This window comes from Stegodyphus dumicola, chromosome 3 (genome assembly GCF_044657685.1).
Source record: "Stegodyphus dumicola isolate Sdum_Otavi_A_Nest chromosome 3, ASM4465768v1".
Lineage (NCBI taxonomy): Eukaryota > Metazoa > Arthropoda > Arachnida > Araneae > Eresidae > Stegodyphus > Stegodyphus dumicola.
In genome coordinates, this window is record NC_140770.1 from 160,368,028 (window position 1) to 160,383,504 (window position 15,477).

General features: G+C 34.2%; 1 protein-coding gene across 4 annotated transcripts in view; it reads left to right on the forward strand.

Annotated features, from left to right (window-relative positions):
• LOC118185458 (uncharacterized) overlaps positions 1 to 15,477 on the forward strand; it is a 272,436-nt gene that overhangs the window by 240,768 nt on the left and 16,191 nt on the right. For 3 of the 4 annotated variants that reach the window (XM_035355307.2, XM_085813560.1, XM_035355305.2), the window contains exon 5: positions 4,861 to 4,986. The exons of the other annotated variant lie outside the window; for it this stretch is intronic. In XM_035355307.2, coding sequence (XP_035211198.1) covers positions 4,861 to 4,986 — 126 coding nt within the window. The remainder of the gene's footprint in view (positions 1 to 4,860; positions 4,987 to 15,477) is intronic. 4 annotated transcript variants of the gene reach the window in all.

A 15,477-nucleotide genomic window follows, 5' to 3' on the forward strand; every position in this document is an offset into this window, starting at 1 on the left:
TTTTTCGTTGCAATCTGCCGCACCGAACGTATATATATATATAATTTAAGAAAGGAGAACAAACTAAAAAAATTGCCACTCTGTTACTCTACTCGGTAAGCTTAGTTTTTTTATTCTTATATGTTGTTATGTTGCGGTTAAGGGTTTTATGCCTTTAGTTAATCTGCATGCAATAGTTGTAGAATCATCAACAGTTTAAAAATTTAAGTGGCGTTAAGCCTAACGAGGCTGCCATTTGTTTACATCTGGAACTATTAGTAGAGTAATGAATTAAGTCAGCCAGGACACCAACTTCAGTTTCTTTCTATTCAGTCGGACCAAAAGTTCACGTTCATTTTTGTGCACCATATTCCTGCCCGTTGATCGAATTTTTTTTTTTTTTTTTTGTAGAAACTCTAATTTTAGTTGTGAAAATTGTTTTTTAAACTGTTTTAACTGTATGTGGTGCTTTAGGTTTTTCTGCATTTTACCAGTTTTAATAAAGATTTGAGTTTTTTGGGGGGAGGGCTTGCCGCAAAGTGAGATCTGAATTAACTGAAAGATAAAAAATACTCTAATGAAATGCGAGGAAATAAGTTTAAATGAAGAGCAGAAAAAATTGTGTATATTTTAATAGGCTATACAAGAAAGTCATGTGGAGTCCACATCAAATGTTTTTTGTCTTTCAGTGCTACGATTCCTGCGTTTGTTCTTATAGACATTTCTAGCTCTTGCATGAAGGTGAAGTTTCCACTTTTGTAACAAACGCTTAACCAAAATGAAAGCGTAATTACAAGCTGCTAGAAAAGGAAAGATTTAAAGGATTTCCGCACATTTTGCTTTGTGCAAGAAATTGAGTAAAAAAAAATTTACACAAGTTTTAAATAGAGAAAAAGGAATAGACGTACATATGAAACATGAGAGAACAGTGCTACTATAGCATAAACAAACATACCATACAGTATCTGAGAGCATTTAATAAATAATAAAATTTAAATATCTAGAACTTTTAAAATTAGGCAAAATAGCATCCTATTTCGGTATAGATTTTGAATAAATTTTATCGATTTCCAGGGCGATTAGACGCAGGTCCTTCTTTTTCAGGAGCAGAAAAATTATATAAACAGGATTAAAAGCTCTTAGAAATATAATAACATGGTTTATCACGTTTTAGTTACTTTTTCCCTCGAGAAATGGCGCTGCATTCGTGTTCGCTTTGCTTCGATATAAATTTGCTGACAAAACTTGCGTGACTTCAGCCTTCCTGATCCGCCATTATCATGCTTCTGATTCGCAAGCCGATGATCCCAGCATTGTTCTGGCCCCTCCTGTCTCATGGTTCTCCTTTCCGACCAGCAGATGGAGCCACATGTGCCACCCGCTTCCATTTCCTGTCGATGTTTTCTGCTTTATGGAGGATAAAGTGTCCTCGCTTTCTATCTTAGTTCTGTGATCTTCCCTGGGAAATTCAGTTAAAGAACTCTCACTTTCGTAATGCTCTTTAGGGGCTCTCTAAGGACCTTGTAAGAGCTATTTTGTAATAGCCTCATGTCAGCATAACAACTAGTTCCAAGTTCCCTTTTACAAGCTGTTATTGTTTGGTACATATTCGCGGCAATTTACAGTTGCTTGGTTGCGTGGTACTTGAGAACATGTACACATCTCGCAATAATCCCTAGAGTGTTGCCTTGGCCTAATATGGTAACACTGCTATGGCCAATTTTAGTGTCCAGGATGTCGTTGGATAAGCTCAAATAAAACCTCTTCATACAATGGTAAATATTTTTTAATTCTTTGAGTAAGTATGGTGAGAAATAGAAGATGATTAAAGAAAACTTTCCCCAATATATGAACCCAATGCGGCGAAATATGAAATTTCAGATATTGTAATCTGCGCTGAAGACTGTGATGATTTAAAACAGTAGAGCTTTCGTGGTTACGGTTACAGCGAAAACATCTCGAAATTTTCGGCTGGCAACACGCACTTTTTTCCCTGTCAAAAATTAATCAGGAAACTGAGAAACCAAAATGGCGTTGGAACGATACACGTATGAGAAAAATTGCCGGCGTAAAACATTTGCAATGAAGAACATTGTTATCATTGACAACACAGAAGAGAGGAGATGCATTGATGCACTTTGCATAATTTGCAGGAATAGACAGCAGAAGATTCAATCACATCACACCATGTGCAAAGCATTGCTTGTGGAAAACCTTTTATAAGCAGTGTGGGAAGATTGTTTCTTGTTTCTTCAATCAGATGTTCGAATGTGCTGACAAGATTACATTAGGGAAAGAACGAGCAAAATTGATAAAACTGTTTGAAATTGATAAAGCTGTTTGGATGTCGGCTTTATCAATCAACGTCGATCCTGACGACCATGTGTTCCAATTGAAGTTGTTGCATAAGTGCGTAAGGCCCATATCACACGGCGTTTGTTCCACACGAACAACTGTTTCGGACAATTTTTCTGCCTGGTTTACTATTGAAAGAAAGACGCGCGACTTTTTCCTTCCTTTCCAAAAAAATTGCAGGTTGTTCGTTTTCAACCAATCAGCTATCAGCTTCGAATGCTATCAGCTTGTTTGTAATGGGGAACCAGTTTCCCTTGCGTTAACCCCAAAGCGATCTGTGGTGATTGGCTGTTGTGACAAAGCAGAAAAATTGTTCCAAACAGTTGTTCTTCCGAAACAAACCGACGTGTGATAGCAGCCTAATACGATTACTCCAGGTCCATTGCATATTGCAAGAAGTGTTGCCCGCAGTTTGGATGTACCGAATACAACAGCCCTCAAGCTTCTGCGCTCTGTTCTGCGGATGTTTCTTTATCGATTCCGGTGTGCCCACATGTTGCAACCTAAAAATGAGCATGAACGTGTCGACTTAATGAATTTTTTCCTCATCATATATGATGAAGATAGCAGGTATCCGCTTACGATATTACAAATGAATGAAGTGCATTTCCTCTAAACTGGGAACATAAACTCCAAGAACCACGCGCTCTGAGCTGACGAAAATCCTCACAATGCAGCACCAACGCCTTTGAGTGAAGTTGAAGTGACTGTGTGGTGCGACATCGCAAGCACATTCGTTCTCGGTCCGTACTTCATCGAAAAGGTCATTTCCACCACTCCATCACAACTGCTCGGTATACAACAATGTTGCAGAATTACGTAATTTCAGGATTGCAGCAGCGAAATATCGTTAATGATATTGTATGGATGCAAGATGATGCTCCTCCGAGTGTTCGGCGTGTGCTGTCACAGCGCTTTGGAGATAGTTATCTCCCGTAATTTTGCATTTTCGTGGACATCGAGTTCCCCCGACCTCACTGCAATTGGTTTCTAGTTATCTAAAATCTAAGGTGTACACATTAAATCTACGAGATATGTCAGAATTGAAAGATGCCGTAAAACGTGAGGATATACAAATTCCTCATCTGGTGTTACGTTCCTCATTGTTGTCAACAATCCCCCGCATTCAATACGTTTTAACCCCAGAACCAAAATTTTATTGGAGTGAAGTCGGGGGTTGGCGGTGGTTACAAGACTGCAATGTTACGGGAGATGAGTCTATCTTGAACACGTTGACAACTTATAGTTTCAATAAAAGTTTTTTTTCTCTCTCTCCTCATGTTGTCATTCGTCCTTTACGATTCTCTTCTTTGTAAATGTTTTATGCTCGCAAGTTTTGCTATATGTGTATCGTTCTAACGCTATTTTTGGTTTTTCAATGCGCTGGTTTGTTTGCGCAGATAAGAACTAGCTGTTGCCGTTCGAAAATTAACGTAAGCATGTTACCTCTGTTGTTTTAAATCATCACAATTTCGACCATCTACCTTCAAATAATATTATCTGAACTTCCATTTCGATTGGTTGAGCCAATGGGCCGCTAGTTTCATATATCGGGAAGTAACCAAAATTATGTACTTAGGACTGATGATATAGGAGGTGGGTAGTATACGATTGGAGGGTGAAGTCAGTATTTATGAGTTCAAACTTTTGGAAGCCAGTGTATCTGTATGGCCTCCGACAGAGGGTTTCGAGTATTGCAAGCTTCATGCAAGAGATATGACACTTCTGAGAATTTGTTGATGAGGCTATATTTATTTCCGGATTTATAGCTTGGTGGGGTGTTACAATATTTTTAATGCAATTTGTGTCGTAGACATAAAAAATGATGAAATATAGTAACAGAAACAGCTAAAATCTACTAAATAAATAAAGTGTTGCAGAATTTTTCATTCTACATTTAGTTCACACTGAAATGTCAGCTTTTTATCCAAACATAAACTTCCGGGATAAATTCTCTTAGGGTTTACGTTCAACAACTAGTTCGTCGAATTAAATTTTTTAGGATGCGTTAGCCGAACTTGTTGAGTCTAATCACTGTCTGTGTTTCTTATTATTGTATCTAGATATCAACTCAGTTTAATATTTACTATTCAAATAGGCATCGTATGTCTGATAATACTGTTCTGCAGACCTGTAGATTCTCTAAACGTTGAAATGTTTTTAACTCGTATCTTATCATTTGGCTTTTATGAATAAGCTGTAAGTTTGCGTTGTTTCTTCATATTTTATCAAGCAGTGTTTAAATTTTAGAAGTTTATTTTATTCTGAAAATAATAACATAGATTTTATTTACCAAAATCTGGTTGCAAAATATCAAACAATCTATATTGCCGTTAAATTATCCAACCAACCACTCATACTTGTGTTCATTAAATCGTGAAGATGTGCAAGATAAAGTTCCATTTTTTTAAAAAAATTAATGCATAATGTAATCATTACGCGATCATATTTTTATGCATTATGTAATGCATAAACATGCATCATGTAATCATATTTTTGTCATATTAATCATTCCTGTCTTTCCAGCCGCCTACATTTGTTTAACTTCTATTATACTGGTGGAGCTGTTGGGATTAGACAAATTAACAAATGCATTTGGTCTTCTCAGTCTGTTTAGAGGAGGATCTTGTATGCTAGGAGCACCAATAGCAGGTAAGCATAAACATATCTTCTGTAGAAAACGTCAACAAGTTTCGCAGTGGAGATTCTCTTGATTTTCTCGCGGTGTACATTCTAGAGTTTTTCTATTGTGATGAGAGAAAAACTGTGAAAAACTAATGAATTTATTTAGCACTGTTGAAATTGGAAGTGATTGTTGAAATAGTGCGTCATCTAGTTTGACCTTTTCTCTATGTAACGAATCTTTCATTATGTCAGATATCTGAGAAAAATTACAATGAATCCATGCAGCCAGTTTATTTCTTGATTTCGCAAATTAGTCATTGACTGTCTCGCTACAGATGGTTTGGTTTATGTGATTACGGCAAAGTCTCGAGGGCTATCTGTCTGAAGGATGCCTTCGTAGAGGACTTTCTAAGGAAAACTGGCTCCTATACACATGGGTAGGTAGGTTACGGAGGACTGGAACGCCTGGTGTCTAACAGAAGTAAACAGGCATGTGTTTTACGCCCTCCTCTAACTACAACAAAAGCTCTCTGGAGCCCCAAGAGGCTGCACCAGGAGATTATTGAGGTTATCAAAGGGAAGTACATGGGCATTAGTAGAACTGTATTACAGATTGAAGAGGCAGGCTGTGGTGTTACAGATGGTAGGTAGTTAAACTAAAAATACAATAAGATGTACACATAAAAAAAAACATAAATACACATAAGCAAATAATACACAAAACACAAAGCGCAAAATGCATAAACAGAGAAGGCACAATAAGATAAATGGAGTACATGAAGTCACATGAAGGCTGAAGCACAAAGTTAGTGTTGGGCAGTTCTGTTGTGTATAAATACAGGTACATCTTGCATGGTGAATGAAGAGTTCGAAAACGCCCATGCAGCCAGCCCGTTCGCGGGATTCGAACCTCGGACCGAACTACCAGTGTTCGCTGGCTGGCCTCAGTCCAGATGGACAATCAGTCATTTAACTATCATTGTTTGGGACATTTTCATCATTATTAAAATACTTGTTAAATGAGATTCATTTCATGGATTATCGTCTAAACTTTTATCATTCGTTCTATGTCAGTGTAATTAAATAATGCTTTTTTCAAGTTTTGCGTTCTATTCTGTTTTGGATTCCTGAAGATTACAACGCTAGGCCTTTTCACGATACGCAGAGAGCTTAAATATGAGTGCTTCATATCATTTGAATAAAACTGGTACTACTCTCACCACATTAGCACAGTTGGGCAATTGGTTTGTTTTTAACGCCTCTGTGATTGCGATAGGTATTACTCGTGCCTTCGCGGTGTGGTGGTCTGCACGCTGGGCCCGTATTCCAGAGGTCCGCGTTTCGATTCCCGGCGAAGGCGTTGCTCATTTTTCCTCTCTTCTGCTTAAAAAATATCTAATGTCTCTACAAAGTAACTCGACATTTATAATTGCAATGCTATGATTTATGAAATCGCATAAAAATAGGCTGAATTGAAACAAATTTTAATATTCATATCAGATGAAGCTGAACTTCTGGATAACTAAAGCACAGTTTTTTTTAATAAATTGATCATTAAAGAAACTTAGCATTTTAATGATTTATTTTGGTCTTTCTTCCAACATATAAAATACTTTAAAATATTGATTTATTCTGTTTTCTTTGCGGAATGAAATTGAAATGTTTAATTTCCTTTTTTAAATTCGACATAATGTTTAACTGCGCAGCTATATCCCGTGGATGTTCCGAGAAGTCTTACATTATTACTTGATTTCTTTTTATGTATGCTTAAATTGCGTACTTGAATTAAAATAACCATTCACATTTCATATAGTCCTGTGATATGACCCTTCTCGAACGAATTTAAATGTTCATATTGCTGTCGAGTTCGTCTAAAAGTAGGGTTCGTAGCGGCCCTTATAAGTGCTTATAAGTCCTTATATTTGAAAATAAAATATAAAGGCCCTTATAGGTGCTTACTTTTTCTTTAAAGCCCTTATTTTTTTGTTTTTAGTGCTTTTTTTTTTTTTTAATGAACGCGCTATTTTTCCCCGTACCAAAACCGAAACTAAATAAACAACTTTTCTTCCTAATATGGAATGTCAGATGGTGAGTCATACCACAGCCAACTCTATATACAGTCGGCTGTGGTCATACTCCCGGAAATAGCTTTTCCTCCTTTCTCTGTATTAACATAACCTTTGGTGTGCACGAAGAGTACAGACAGGTGCCCGTCGTTCTATTGGTCAAAGAATTGCGAAAGCAGTAGAAAATTCCGCTACATTCGGCATTCCTTTCCTCCCACCCAAATACTACACACGTTTGAATTTTTATCAAGATCTTAAAAATTTGCATTCTCGTTCTGCTTGGTCAGTTCATATTCGTGTTTATTATGATCGTTATGCTTATATTATGAGCATATGTATGAATGTTTATAATAACATAGTTGCAGTAACTGCTGAAGTATAGTAAACTTCCGAAAATGGTTGTGTTTTAACACAGATTAGCTTTCTAAGGAATAATATTCGGAATGGCTTAAATAAAGGGAAAGTAATCGAATAGTCAAAATAATTTCATTTTTTTTGGCCAATACATTATGCAATACGAGGGAGGTCTCCCCTTTCTCCGCAAAATCTTGAATATTGAAACTGTAACAGTTCGATGCAAAACAAGGAACGAACCTTTTTTTTTTTTTTTTTTTTTTCTTTTGGTCACTTTCCAATCTGGATTGAATAGGACTAAAAGTTCTGCGGTCTACCAACCCAAGCGAAGAATGATTCTATTCCGAAAATTTAACGCCGTCTGTTGAAAATTAGAATGAAAAAACACCTCAGTTATTTAGTTCGTTATTCTCCCGATACCGGCAGTTGTTGATTCCGATTGCGTAATATCACGTAGGGAAGAATTACGGCGCACGTATTGCGCAATAACGATATTTTGCAGAGATAATTAATTTCGATGTTCAGTCCGAGATTTGTTTATGAACACTTAAAAGAGTTTTACTGTGCTTGCTAAGCAGAATATTTTTTAGTTCCGTTGGTTTATTTTTATATGATGCACATATTGAAATGTCAAAAGCATTTATTTAGCGGAAAAATCTAAAAGAGCGGCTACAGTCTATCCTACCCCACTCCGCTCCTTCAAGTTACGCTCGAGTGTCCGAATATTCGCCAATTTCCAAGTATGCGGGTTAGTTAAGCTTTTACTGTTAAAAATGACTGCATGAAGCAAATTTCTGTCTTCTGATTTCAGAAATGTTCCTCTTTTTTACTTAAATTACTTTGCTTGCAATTAAAAAAAGTAATTATTTTCCATGGTTGAGGTAATGTTTATTCTCTCTTAATAAGTACTTCATTTCTCATATTTTAAATTACAAGTCTAATTTTTAAGGTTATGCAGTTGTGTATGATATAATTAGACAGGTGCTTATTTTTTTCTTAAAATGTGCTTGAAAAGTGCTTATAGGTGCTTATTTTTTTAACTAAAATGTGGCTATGAACCCTGTAAAAGGCATAGTATATTTTAAACTGGTGTTCTGAATACAACTCGATTTCTTTTAGTGTGTGCCTAAATTGCATATTTATATGTGCAGTCACATTGAAAAATAAGCACATCGCTATGACCTTTTACAGTCCGGCTGGTACAGCAATAAATCTCGCCGGACAACTGTGAAATTTGAATCATTTGCAGTGACGAATATTACTTTTGATCTCATTCAGGTAGATTGTGTACTTGTGCGTTCAATTTTGCTCTGCTTTTTAGGGAAGGCGCGGAGGGGGGATGATGACACATCATTTATTCAGTTCGAGTCGGGGGACAAGTATTGAGGTTGTACCCAACGCAGAAACTCTTCACTGTGATTGAAGACTTCGATTTTTAAGTATTGCTATAACGATAACGCCAGTACCTTGAGGGAACCCGCTATTTGTTCGTGATGGAGACATTCGATAAGGCCAAGCTTTTACGGAGCCCTTCAGAGATCATAAAGCACTTGAGCCGCTTACGGAAGTGACAGCACAAACTGATTATGGTAAACTTCCATACGAAAAGCGCGTTCGCAACAGAGCCGAGATTCAAGGCAAGATAATTACTCTAAAGAATCAAGGTCGATTTATAAATGAAAATAATATTATGAAAGGTGCTCTGTAGGAAACCGAACTGTAGCCAGTGCAATGTCCCAAGTGGCAGACATACGGGCACAGTCTCTGGACTTACTTAACCCTTAGCCTGTCGAGTAATTTTCTGCGAATCCCTTTAAAACTGTCGCTAGTTTTGGACCGAACTTCCCGTAAAATGTCGCGAAAATAACCCTAAACCTCTGAAAATTGTCAAGCAGTTCTTTTGTTATTTCCCACCCCTCCCAGAATTTTAGATCAATTGTTCCTCCTAAAAGATATTGATTGCACTGTAAACATTAGTAGATGCGAACTGTCAAGAACTTTGCGAATGTATAGCTTCTCTCTGACGGACCCTGGGAGTGCTTTAGGTTAATTGTCCTCCAAATACTCATCAACATTTCATGAGTAAACGGTATCAGAACTAAAAGGATATTCTTTCATACAAACATCTCATTTTCGAATAAATTGCTTTCAAAATTTGCCTGTTTTCATTTTTAATTTTTATGCATTTTATAACCAAGTTACCCAGATTTCGAAGTCACTGATTTCATTGCAGATCGATTAAATTGCATTATAATTTATTAATAAAATCTGTATTAACTGGTACATGTTTCATTCCTTCTGTGACACTGTTACAACATTTAAAAAGCATCATTTATTAGTTCTCTTGAATGTTACATTATTTTCCGATTTTTTTAGCATAAATTAAAAATCTTTAAAACATTAATCTTTTTCTATATTTTTTATTTGCATGCAAATAATAATTATCTTTTAATAGTTCTATAATTCCTTATAGATATATTCCTTTTTACCTTTTTATATTTTTAAGATGTTTAGCATAATATTCGAATAATTATTATAAAAAAATGGTGTTTTATGATTTCTGCAAGTTTAATCAACGGAATATGATGTGACTTTTAAAACTGCTTTTTAAAGAAACTGATAGCGAAAAATAAGGTATATTTCAAACTTTAGGCTTCTCTTATGCTCAAATTCGAATTTTTTTCCGAAGGAATGGTGTTCTCTGGAAAATTATTTTTAATTTGTTTGTTTATAGTTGAAAAATTTATAGAAAAGAGTTTTTAAACAAATTTAAATATTCACTAACTTTGTGACTTTGTCACTTTGTGACTAAATGTCTAAAATTCAGTGTAAAGGAAAGCATTTTTAAAATTATACGTGGATTGCTGATTTGAAAGAGGATAGGTATTAAATATGACTTATTTAACGAAAACAAAGATTTGGATTATTTAAGGACAGTTGTTTGAATCTCAATGCAAACTATATCAGCTCCAAAATAATACACTCTTCTTTTTAAGGATTGCATTTTTAATGGTATTCTTGCAGAACTTAGAAATTTATGCAGCTTAGAAATTTATTATTAATTGACTGAGTTTATAAATTCTTACTTTTCTGCCACTGAAATACTAAACTCGATGTGAAATAGGATTAAAACATTACTTTTATAACTTATAAGGTATTTTCTCACTCCTTTCTTTGGGCCTTCGTGGTGTAATCGTTAGCACATTGGGCGTGTATTTGAGAGGTCCAGGTTCGAGTCCTGGCTAGGGCATTGCACATTTTTCATGTTTCTTATTTCAAAAATAACTTAATGACTCTTTAGTGGCACTCGAACTAAAAAAGGTGATGCATGATGATTCTTCACCATCCTGATATGGCGATTGGGTACCCTAATCCCCAGTCGCTCTTTAAAAGGGAGAGTACATAAGGTATTTTTCCCCTCCTTTCTTTATACCTTCGTGCTGTAATGGTTCGCACACTCGGCGCGTATTTGAGAAGCCCAGGTTCAAGTCCTGGCTAGGGCATTGCACATTTTTCATGTTTCTTACTTCAAAAATAACCGAATGACTCTACAAACTGAAAGCTGCAAAGGAATTATGTAACATAATTAATATCACTATGCAATGTTTTATTACACTTTATCTAAGTTATTATGCATGAACTAAACAATGTTGTTGTTTATTAACTCACATAAGTAATATAATCGTTCAATATGGTATTTTTGTATAGAAAAGTAAAGTATTATTGTAAAGAAAGTGTATTGTCGAATGTTTTGTAATAAATAAAGATTGCATTTAATAATTATGATAATGTGTTTAATAAAGGATATGAGTAATTAAATATATATTATGGGATTCATTATCAGGGAGATATTTTTTTTCTAGTGATAATTTTCCCAGTATTCATTTTTTGCAACATTAAGCTCTAAATAAATGTCTTGTTTGAATATAGCATTAAGTATTTACACCAAACTCCTAACCAAAGAAAATGCCATACAAGGAAGAATCATTAACTTTTATGTAGAACAAATATTTTTATTATTTTAATGCTGTTAATAATTAATATATAAAAAATAAATTAAGTTCACTATAGTGGATTGAATAAGTCTGCTGAACGTTGGTAGTTTGTGACGAGTTTGGGTCCTGGCAACCAAACTGGTTAACTGCTTGAGTCTTTATGATTTTTCTCATGCGTAACCTGAATTTAAATCATTTTTATTTAGTTCAATTTCTATTCTTCCTTTCATGACTGAAGCGCGGAAATATCAATTTTTTTTCTATTTTTCTATTGCAATTTATATTTCTGTTTTTCAGTACTTTTTCATTGTGAATTGAAACAGTAAAACCTTTACAATCTTTCTTATTCTCCATTTATGTATTAGCAACAATTATTTTTACAATTATTTTTAAAAATACCTCTACAGTTTTCTTATTTTAATAAATATTATTACAAAATGCATAGCCTATGATTTGATGAATAATTATACATAAATAATTACTTTATTAGTTACACTAAATTTTATCAACTTAATTTGATGTGAGATTTAAAGAAGTTAAATTTAAACAAAATTCAGAATTATAAATTAAGGAGATTAAAGTATTTTCATGTATTTTTTATACTGACAATTACGTCTTCTTTCAAAAAGAGGACTTTCTGTAGGAAACAAGAACAAATTAACCTTACATACGGGAAAAACAAACACGCTGGCATGCCATTCGCCTGGGTTTCAACCGAAAGTAAATCGAACTACCAGTATTCAACAATTCAACAGTCTTTAACTTCTCGTCTACTGATGAGGCTTCGATCATGAGAAAAGTGCAATATTTTTTTAACATCCTCACAAAATCTCAAACAGTGAGCGTAGAGGGATTCTGACTCTCTTGCTTTCATGTTTCATTTGAAAAGTAAAAGCTGCAGCACTAGATGCTAGCAGACTAATACGAGTTTTATGTGAAAATCACTGAGTTAGTATGTAAATTGATTTTAAGCTTCAGAATAATAAGTACACTTGCAAAAATATTCATTGCATTATCGTATTTTTATAAGAGATAATTTTATCACGTTTCTTATAGTAATATTGTATTTTATTATTCTTGGGAAAAATTCCAAAAGAAATACATTGTTGTTTATGTTTTTTTTTAAAGCTTTGAGAGAAATTATATAATTTCAAGTCATATTTGTAACGAAAGTTATTTATGCATTAACAAGGCTTGTTGACTTGAATAGTAATGTTACCTCTACACTTAATAATTTGTGTTATAAAAAATGCATTGAATGTGTATTATTTTTAAGAGATATTGAGAATTAATAGAATAAACCATGAAGTGATATACGAGTATAATTTCATTAACTGGATTTTCGAATATAAATTTAAGCTATACTTTTAATGAAGAAAATCGTGGGCATATATACAAATCCTTACTTACGCTGATTAATTTTCTCCACGCATCATACAGAATTGTACTTCCAATTCGAAAACATTTTGAAATATATCGTAGAAATACCATTTATTCTCTAAGGAGCTGTATACGCAATCGAAATAGAAAACAGACTCTTTTTGTACATTTTTTAAGTAGATTTATATATAGCTAATAGCCAACGTACTAGTAAATATTAGTGTACATTTTGCCATGAATAAAAAAGTATTAAATAGTTCTCATAATTCAAAGTATTTCAGTATAAGGTGTAAATATTCCCCTTATATTGAAATACTGTTATACTAGAACTGGTACAGTTTTTCCAGAGATACTTTTTCTGGGTGTATTTTTTACAAAACTACCTTCTTCTGGGAATATTTTTTCCGGTTTTTTATTTTGTATGAAGAAGTAGCAGCGGTGAATTCTAAATAAATACCATGATCTAATGTAACATTCTGCTATTCAACTAAACTGCCAAAATTTGTAGTAAAAAGCTCATTAAACAAAAAATTTACCGGGCTAATTTTTATTGTTCACTATTTTAATCCTTATTTCTGATATACAAACAGTAATTTAAGACAGCATGATTGAGTGAATATGACCACTGAACACTGGTAGTTCGTCAAGATTTAATTCCTGGTATTAGGAGCGTAAAAAATATTTATTTGGGACTTTCATGAGTAACATGCTATGAAATCGCTTTCCTCGTCAGAGGGCGAGATCCAATAATCTCAAATGCTGTCTTTTTCAATACGCCCTGTGAGTAAGACTAATCCAAAAAATTTCTGAAGCTTATCTGATGTAACTGGCGTTCAGTCGCTTTCATGCTTCCTTCTTCCGCTTATATTTGGTGGCAACTCTAAGATTTGAGAAGCATATCGATTCGTTTCTCTGGTTAAAATTTTAAACAATTCATCTGAAAAGTATAATTTAAAAAATCAGTAGCAAGATGAGTTTCCGAAAATTCAGTCTTTATACCAGGATTACCACTAAATGTCAATATGTTGACTTTGTCATGCTCATTTCGCTGTCTCCATTCAAATAAATTATTAGCCTTGCTTTTGAAGTCATCGGTAACTTTATCTTTATTAAAAGCTTGATTAAAATATATTTCTTCTGCATCTGAAAAGTCTGAATCTGTATCAGCAAAAGTTTCCTCTTCTAAATCTCTTTAGAAACTTATTAATTTCGTCCTGACTGGGACCTTTGACACGAGGTGCCATTATAAGAACTGAATAAGACAACAAGAAAAAAAGTTACACTGAAATCACGAGAAAAAGCTCTAATGTTTGAAAGAGAGACAGCATCTGTTTTATTTTCAAGTACACTGGCATGAGACGAAACCTACGGTCTTCGCCAAAACGTAGCTAACCAGCTAAGAAACGGGAAACAATGCATAGCCAAGGGCTGCTCCGAACAGGAATTTGGACCACCTGGAGAATCTAAAGAAAAACGATTACTCGAAAAGGGGGAGACAGAAAGGCTGGTTGAACAGTTGTACCATAGACGGCTTGAAAGCAAATAATTTTCGCGGTACAATAGTTGTACCAAGGGGAATAGATACTTTGATTGTACCGCCTGCTTTAGAAAGTTAACGTTACCATCATATCTCTGGCCAGGGCTGAGTTCATTTATGAGATTAAAATATCATGATTAAATAGTTCAGATATCAAATCGCGAAAACATTCACTTGCTACCGATTTCAGGACAATGGTAAGTTTATAACAATTTCAGCAAACGCGATGAAGAAAAGAAATTAACATTTTCGTTTAAATATAAAATATGTGAGATAATAATTATCTATTTTGATATTAACAAAAAAAATTTAGTTTCTTCTATTGTCTTCTGATTTTTAAGAAAATAATCTCAAAAGTTAAGATAATCCCTACATGTTAACAAACAATTTTTTCCTTAAAGTGTCTCTTATATTACATTTTCTTTTACTGTGGCAAAGCAAACTAAAAAAATGCTTTCGTGAAGAGCTTTCTAAGGGAAACTAGGTTATATCCTAGTTAAACATGGGAAAACTTCCAAAACACCCTTGCATCCAGCCTGTTTGCCGGGATTCGAAGCCGGATCGAACTACCGGGATTCAATGAACTTACCGCTCTGCCACTAGTTCGCCTTTTTACTCAAAGGACTAGATTTCTTTTGGAAAGTAATTTCATTTATGTTTTATTTTTCACCTAATTTAAATACTAGATTTGTTATTATTCTAATAAATTTCAAAAGTTAACGTAATTAGGAAATTTCATTAAGCGTTTAGTTTTCATGATTTCTATTATCTCTTTCCAGTACTACATTTTTATATTTCTCTTTCCAAGAAAAGTGCTGTTTAAAGCGATCCATATGTAAGAAAAAAGTAAGAAACATTTTTTCTACAGAAGCAGTTAAAAGAATAAGTGAAATGCAGAAAATAGTATACTTGGAAATTTGCGTATAAAATACGAACAGGGGCATATTTTGACAAATATAAAAATAAATAAAGGAAATATGCAGAAGATCACTGCTAAAAATAATTTAATTATTTTGTAAAGAAAGTATATATTTAATAAATGATAACATGAACAGAAACTGCTCAAGAATACCTGCCTATGAAGATGAAGCTATTGTCGGTTCAGGCAAACTCGATGAGGTTCGCAAAACGGATGCCCGTGTGTAGACACTATCCCGGCGTAATGATTCCGACTTTCGAATCTTTG